Raw genomic sequence first — 8,352 nt, 5'->3', positions numbered from 1 at the left:
GTAATTTTTTAGTTTTATGATAAAATTAGCTTATGCATGTGTATGTTGGGTTTATGATATAATCCATGAAATCATCTTTTAACTATCCCTTGATTGTGTTGTGTTTTTTTGACAATGAAAAACTAACTTAGATTATGCTTTTTTTTTTCCTGAAAAACTTTTGATATTTGACTTGAGACCTATACTGAGTCACCCTGTGGCTGTATGATTGTTTACTGTTTTATCATCCGTGTCTGTATAGTCATGTATGGTTGACCATTTTGTTCTTATCCTTTTCAAATTCAGACCCACTTCCAGTATGACACCTCTAGTCTTGACAAAAAAAAGGAAACTTGAAATGATGACAGACAATATCCGAACAACGATGGATGCTGCAACTTTATTTTACATTTATTTCTATTCATATGTCTTGCATCATCAAAGCAGTGTGTTAAGAGCTAATGATCGTTTTGAATTAACTATGGTACGATTGTGGGTGATGGAAGATTTGGTATACAAAAGTGACACCAAATGTAAATCCCAACTTCGTCTCGATAGACGCACTTTTAGAATTCTTTGTCATAAGTTGCACACTGTTAGTGGACTAGAAGATAATAGGAATTGTGATGTCGAAGAAATGGTGGCGATATTTTTATATGTAATGCGCATCACCATAAGAATAGAGTTGTGGGTTTTCAATTCAAGCGATCAGGAGATACGATTAGTAGACATGTGAACACGGTGTTGAAAGGAGTTATTAGGCTTCAAGGAGAGTTGTTAAAAGAACCGGTAGCAGTCTCTACAAGTTCTGTTGAACAGAGATGGAACTGCTTTAAGGTATGAGATTGTCTCAAATGAAATATTATAACCTTTTTAACCTTATATGTCATGAATATTAACACTTGGTTTTTCGTATCACTAATGAACTATTAACATCACCTTGTTTACCTTTAGAACTGCCTAGGGGCATTATATGGAACACATATTAGTGTCCACGTTGCAACAGCAGACAAGCCTAGGTATCGTACAAGGAAAAACGCAATTGCTACCAATGTCTTAGGTGTATGTTCTCAAGACTTGGAGGTCATATATGTATATCCTGGATGGGAAGGATCAGCTGCTGATTCTCGTGTTCTTAGGGAAGCCTTTTACAAAAAAAATGGCTTAAAAGTTCCACATGGTAAGTTTGTTAGAGTATTATAACTTGAATCTGCGGATTAGCGAGTGTTTTTCATGTTTTTTATTAATATAGTGATGGTTGTTTACATGCTTACTTGTTTAGGTTACTATTACCTTGTTGATGCCGGTTATCCGAATAGTGGAGGATTTCTTGCTCCCTTTAGAGGTCAACGTTATCATTTGAAGGAATGGGGGCGAGATCGTTTAGAACCCAGGACAGCTGAAGAATTGTTCAATATGAAACATTGTAGGGTTAGGAATGTGATTGAAAGAGTTTTTGGATTGTTGAAAATGAGATGGGCAATATTTAGGGGTCCCTCATGGTATCCTGTGAACATACATTGCCGTTTTATCATGGCATGTTGTTTGATACATAACCTTATTAGGAGAGAAATGCCTATGGATGAATTTTTACCGGAAGATGAATATGAAGATGGACCAATTAATTTGGTTTCTCCTCAAGAAAGTCGAATTATCGAACATGTCGATTCCTCGAATTATTGGGATGTTCAGAGAAAGGAGTTAGCTGATCAAATGTGGGAAAGATGGACTGCACGTAGATGTAGGCGCATATTTAGTTAAAATGATTTCATCATTTTCCTGTATTAGCTTACATTTTTTATCACTTTCATTTGTACTGAACTGTTACAAGAACAAGGTTTATTACTTATCTTCTAATGATATAGTAAGGGGATGGTTCATTTCAGATTTATTTTTGCAAATGGTTGATTTTTGTCTCTATCTTATAGTATCTGTGTGAGTTTGATAGCAGCAATGACTACTATGTTTTCTGCCTTTACAACAATCACAGATGATGAAATCTCACTGTTAATCTGTGAATTACTATGGTTCATTTCCTTGTTCCATTTGAAGTTAAACTACTTATGAAATTATCTTGACATAATTTGGTTGTAAACAGGCAAGTAATGGCACCTCATCGGAGTTGGGTACAAGCTGAAGATGACATATTGGTTGATATTTTGACGGAACTTGCACTTGATGGCAAGTGGAAGAGTGATACAGGATTTAAATCTGGCTATTTGAAAGTGATTGAGCAAAAATTAGCTGAGAAACTACCCAATTCCGGGTTAAGTACTACCAACATTGATTCGAGAATAAAGACTTTGAAGAAGCATTCAATGGCAATCAACGAAATGCTAAGTTCTGGAAGTGGTTTTGAATGGGATTATGTCAACAATAAGCTTGTGTGTGAGAAGAATTTATTTGATGAATGGGCCAAGGTAATTTCAAACCATTATTAAATATATTCCTTTCTATTTAATTAGCTGTGTCTCTAATTTCTCCTCTAATCACTATTCGAAGTTTGAGATTGAGCTACCTTATGAACCATGTAGTGTGAATAGTGTAAGTATATTTAGTGAATTTGGTAACGATGACCATTATAGGCATCAATTGATGGTGATAACTAGACCTTGTGGTGGGATAAGGTCTTTGTGTATGGACTTTGAGGAAGTCAAGGCTTGAATGCGCAGTAGTAAGTCTACTATTCTACATCTTTGTGTTACTGCACTGTTACTCAATTGTTACTCAACTGATACTCAGTGCACTGTTTATTTTAACTGCACTGTTACTGCACTGATACTCACCGTTCACCTGTGTCTTCACTAACTAATATCATGGGTGTAGCTTCTGCATTCGCGTTAATAACACTGCCTCTGGCAAGTCCGCAATTTCATTTTGCATTTGTTTCGTTTCATTTATGAACTGTGAGTTTCTAGTTTAATTTTGTCCAGTTTGTTGTTCTTATTTTTTAAAGTCCCAATTTGTGGATTTTGCAGTCTCATCCAAGTATAAAGGGAGTGTATGGGAAAGTTTTTCCTCATTTGGACGCATTGGTTGCAATATTTGCTGAAGATAGAGCAAATGGTAAAGGAGCTGCTTCTTTAGCTGAAGAGTTGGAAGAGATAGATAAAGAAGATGAGCAAGAAAGGGAGAACGAAACAAAACAGGAAACTGACAAGAAACAGAACGCGAACAAAGTAACCAATCTGGATCAGTGGACGAAGCCAATAATAGTAATGATAAAGGTAGGAGGAGGAAGAGGGTTAGATCATCTTCTTTGAATGTTGGATCTGGTGAATCAAGTGGTGATTCGAATGGTCTTAATCTGATGGCTAATTCTTTCAGCAAGTTTGTATCAGGCACTCTTTCACATTTTGAAGCAATTCGTAGTACATTGGCCCAAGAATCAGACACCAACAAACAGTTGTTTGAGGAGCTACAGAAGATTGATGGTCTTACTGATGATGATGTGATAGATGCTGCTTCGATTATACTTGATTCATCTACGAAGACCAAAATGTTTTTCGGGATGGAAGAAGGGAAGAGGGCTCACTATGTGAAGAATAGAATACTCAAGTAGTAGTGAAAAAAAGAAGCTTCAGAAGATGGCTGGTGTGAACCGCATTGGTGGAAAAGGAAGCGTTAGAAGGTCCACTGAATTCCTCTTTTGTTTTCTTACGGGTATTTGGTTAGCAACAACTGTACTTTCTCCAATTTCAATTTAAGTTCTTGTTTGTGTAGCTTTGAAGAGTTATTTAAGACTTTATGAAACCTGAAGCTAGTTTTGGCATATGAGATAAGATGGCAAGAACTCTTGATTACAAATCTAGGTTAAGAAGCAAGAAAAAGCACTCTTAGTTGGCTTAACTTCTTAATTACTTTGATACAAGTTTATGAATTACATCAACTCCCCATCTGCAGCAGCTGTATAGTTTGCTGTGAAAGATCAGTAATTCTGCATTATTGTCACCTGCTACTTTTCTGTGATGGCGTTGTATTTTTTTGGCAAATTCTATATGTTCGAACTCTACATTCGAAATACAACAATAGAATCTTATATTTTGTTTTTGCCTTTCGAAATAAGGTTGTGATTCTACTCTATAAATTTGTTCGCTCAGTTTTATGTAAGTAATCAGTAAATATGTAGTCTATGAAAAAGATATAGTTTCACTTGAGAAGTTCTTAAGAACCATGTGGAAAAAGGCGCTTCATACACAAGTGGAACAATAGTCATCCATGGTTCAAATTTGTTTTGAAATTTTGAATTCTTAAATTTTTGAGTTTTAGCTTTATTAGAAGTTTCAAGGATATTTAAGTAAATAATAGATTTGAATTACAATGGAATCCAATTATCCCAACCAAACAGATTTTGTTTTACCATGGAATCCATTTCTTGGAATCCAATTCCTGAGATTTGAAAAACTTGAACCGAACAGGCTATTAATATTTGAAAATATGTTTGATCATTTGTGAATTAAGAAACAAAAGATTAAAAGTCTAATTAGAGTTACGAAATATTTGATATCAGTCATTCATGTGTAATAGCGGATTCTAGTGTTTTGGTTATCTTTAATATCTTGAAATCAATTTTGAATTAAGTTTTCCTACATTTCTAAATTATTTAAATCTAAAAAAAAAATCAGAAATATTATTCCCTTCACAAGTTCGAAAAGAACTCAGTTTTTAATCACTATTACTACAACTTTTGAAATACATCAGAAAATATAATTCTCCAATTTATGAATAATATGGATGAGCGTGGCAAAAAGACTGAAGATACACTCGAAGGACTTCAAAGGTCTATAGATATCATGAAGAATCGCATTGCTCAACTCAGCGAGGCAATGAATGAAGAAGAAGTTTGGCCTCAAAACCAAATTAATTCTGAAATTCCTATGGATGACAAAGAATACTTTGAGGATGAGCAACCTTTGGAAAGTCCATGTAGCAATGATGAAGTTATTCCAACTCCGCATCTCAATAATGATCACTTTCCTATTCAAAAGGAGGCGCCTTAGTTTGATCGAACCATTGTTCTGAATGATAGGTGCCAAATATTGCATTATTTCTTATCATTTTATTGGCACTTATCCCTTTTTGCATACAATTAATTCTCTTTCTGTAATGAATTCTGTATTTTACTCTCCTCGAGGATAAATACTTAATACTATTTAATTTTGTATTTTTAGGTGATAAATAAAGACTAGATGAGTTGCGGAGCGAAAGGAGCAAAGACATGGGAGAAAGCCGATAGAAACTCTGGCGAAAAAGCAACGAAGAATGTTGTATGGAAGATTCAAGGATAGAAGTGGGCTTAACAAGGAAGAGATTGTTCTTAAAGAAGAATTGGGCTCAACATTTCCTAAGCCCAAACTCATTTCCCAAACTCAAACCCATGTCCAAGCCTAAACTCTAAACCCAAACCCGCTTCCTTCTGTAGCCGTCTGATTCGATCCATCTCAGCAATCCAACAGAGTTGTTTCGCTGTTCATCAGATTTCGATACGTCTGACTCACACCATAGCACCTAACTCTAATCTTAACCGTCGGATTCATCCATCAAACATTTCATCCAACATCGTCTCCTCGCTGTGCATCAAATTCTGATGGTCCGCCTCACACCATATCACCTAATCCTATTCCTACCCATCAACCAAAGATTCCCCTAACTCAACCTAATCGAACCCATCCTCTTCCCCCTCTCTTCTCTGCAAATCCATCGCCTCCGCCACCAACTCCACTGCCTCCGCCTCCGCCACCAACTCCACTGCCTCCGCCTCCGCCTCAACCACCACCACGCCCCTTCTACGAGCTTTCATGGCTATTCATAATCAAAACCCATCTTTCCCATACCTCTCTAGACACCTATTATGTCAATTTCAATCCTTTTTATTCACTAAAACCCTAGGTTTGAAATTGGTAGAATAGGTGAAGTTGGAGAAGCTATATTAGAGCAGCAGTTGGACGAAGAAAGGAAGTAGCAACTTGGGTCGAGACATTGAGTGGTTATCAGAGAAGTAGGTGAGTTTAATTCCACTTTTTCAAAAACCCTATTTTCTGTGAATTAGGTATTTTTGGGGATTTTCTTGAATTAAGTTGTCGACTGTAAATTGGCCACTGTGGGTATGTAATACATATGCTTGGACTAGCCAAGTACCAAAACTGGTTATTATTCAGTAAATTTCAATTCCAAATTTGTTATCCTGTTTTAGAATTTCATGTTTGTTGTTGCTCACAATTGTTAGTATAATTGTTGGTTAAGTTTCATGATGTTCTAAACTTCACCACTAGGGTTTAGATGAAGCCCTTAATTTAACTCTAGGATGTTTATGCTGATGTTATTGTTCTTGTTGTGCTTCAATGTCTAAGGATAGATTTAATCTTGTGTTACGACATATCACTTTCACCTTGTTTGTTATGCAACCTAGGTAGTCAGAATAATTCTATGTTGTACTTCAACTTGTGATTAATTGATTGTTGTTAATCTGTGATTAGTTGTGCTGTAAGAAGACAACTAATGCTAGGGATTAACACCTTAGTTGATGTTAAATCATCCATCTGAAGATAGCCTGGGATATGCGGCAGACTCGAATCTTCCCCGCCGTCTTCTGAAAGGAACAAGAATAGCTTCATTAGACAAATAATCTAGTGTAGGTTAAGTGGTAAATTCGATTACCCTAGTTCCCTCTTATCAAGACTTTAACCCTTCATTTCAATTACATTTTTGTTCTTCAGTTCAACTCTCATAACAAAACACCTCACTGTCACTGTTAGGAATCAGTTAGGAGAATCATAAATTTCAGCACTACACCCACCTTGTCCCTGTGGACATACCCCTACTTTCTTACTATCTTCACAGACCCTGTACACTTGTAGGTTTAACATAAGTTGTAGTTTTAGGTTATTTTCCCGAACTACCAAGTTTTTGGCGCCGCTGCCAGGGACTCGGTAGCGGTGTATTTTTTGTTATCTTTTTGTTGTTATTTGATTTCTTTGCATCAGTTCCATATGTTCAACTTTATATTTGCATCCTGTTGCATATAGTTTCCTTGCATCTTTTCTTTTCTACATATTTACTACTTTTTGTAACTTCTCAACTAGTGCATCTCATATCTACTGCCATAACTGCATATCATATTCTTAGCTGCATACTTCATTTTGTCACAGCATCATTCCAGCATTTTTCTTATCATTGCAAGCTTTCTTGCATCTTAGTTTTTAACTTTGCATCTTAGTTTCTATTTTCTCTTGTATTCCCATACCAGCTATCTTGCATTTTGCATCTTCATTGCTGTAGGATACCATCATTGCATTTTCTTGCATTTTGTTCTTTTTGCATCTTAGTTTGTTCACTGCATTCTCATAATTGTAGTCCATCTCTAGTTTGTATAAACTGCATTTGGCATTCTCATATTTCAGTTTACTGCTGCAGTTTACTACATCTTTTTCTTTCCTAGTTCTTTCCTATTCCAGCTGTAAGTGCATCCTGTCTTGTATTCTCAAATTGAACTGAACACAGTTTAGTTCTCAACTTCCAGTTCTCAACTGCATTTCAGTATTAAGTATTGTTGTTCATTGCTGATCTTGCATATCCATATTGCTGCTGTTATTGTACAACTTCTTGAACTGAAATAATCTCACTGAGCAACCAGGTACCATTGGAGCTGTGGAGCAGTGGTGCTGTGGAGCTGTTGGAGCTGCTACACTTAACTGGTGCTGCACTGGGAAGAAAAAGAGAAAAAGGGAGCAGCAGTGATGCTACACTGAAGAGCAAAAGGAGAAAGAGGAAGAAAAACAGCTAAGCCTAAATTTTCGTAAAGATTTTGAACTGTGGGCTTTGAATTTTGTTTAAGCAAATTGTGGGCTTTGTTCCCAAACCTAGCTTATGAGCCTTTTGAGTTCTGTTTTGACCCATCTGGGCCTTGCATAATTTCTGAATTGTGGGTTTAAACCCAACCTAAAAAAAAACTGATCGCTGAACTGTGGGCTTAACAAATTTTTGTTTCAAAACTTGATTTGTGCTTAAAGCCCAGATGGGCTTAGTTATACTAAGTTCTGGGCTTAGTATTTCAAAGCTTAATTTGTTGGCTGGTCCTTGCCACCAAACTCTTCCAAACCCAACAGTGGGCCTATCTCAAATTTTTTTCAAAATCAAAATTTTGAAAACCCATTAAAAACCAAAATATCCCACATTTAAAACCAAATTTTTAAACCCAACAAAACCAAAATATCCCAATTTTAAAAAACCAAATCTTCTTTTCAAAACCCAATTAAAACCAAAAACCCAACTGGGATTTGTCTTCAAAGTCTAAAACCAAATTGATTTTTCACCAATTAACCCATTAAAACCAACATTTTTATAACCCATTAACAAACCAAATTTTGGGCCGAA

The 8,352-nt window shown here is 36.0% G+C and overlaps 1 protein-coding gene and 1 long non-coding RNA gene across 2 annotated transcripts; both read left to right on the top strand.

Annotated features, from left to right (window-relative positions):
• Window positions 1–364: 364 nt before the first annotated feature.
• On the top strand, window positions 365–1,740 carry LOC113313080 (protein ALP1-like). The gene is made up of 4 exons (XM_026561805.1): window positions 365–463; window positions 685–816; window positions 934–1,159; window positions 1,262–1,740. The coding sequence occupies exons 1-4, from the start codon at window positions 365–367 to the stop codon at window positions 1,738–1,740; spliced, it is 936 nt and encodes a 311-aa protein (XP_026417590.1).
• A 3,904-nt stretch (window positions 1,741–5,644) lies between these two features.
• Window positions 5,645–7,947, top strand: LOC113313981. The gene is made up of 2 exons (XR_003342183.1): window positions 5,645–5,981; window positions 7,613–7,947. It is a non-coding gene; the product is annotated as an uncharacterized LOC113313981 (long non-coding RNA).
• The last annotated feature ends 405 nt before the right edge of the window (window positions 7,948–8,352 follow it).

The sequence above is a fragment of the Papaver somniferum genome, chromosome 9 (genome assembly GCF_003573695.1).
Source record: "Papaver somniferum cultivar HN1 chromosome 9, ASM357369v1, whole genome shotgun sequence".
Lineage (NCBI taxonomy): Eukaryota > Viridiplantae > Streptophyta > Magnoliopsida > Ranunculales > Papaveraceae > Papaver > Papaver somniferum.
Note: the sequence above shows the minus strand (reverse complement) of the source record. Positions and strands in the feature narration are given on the sequence as shown.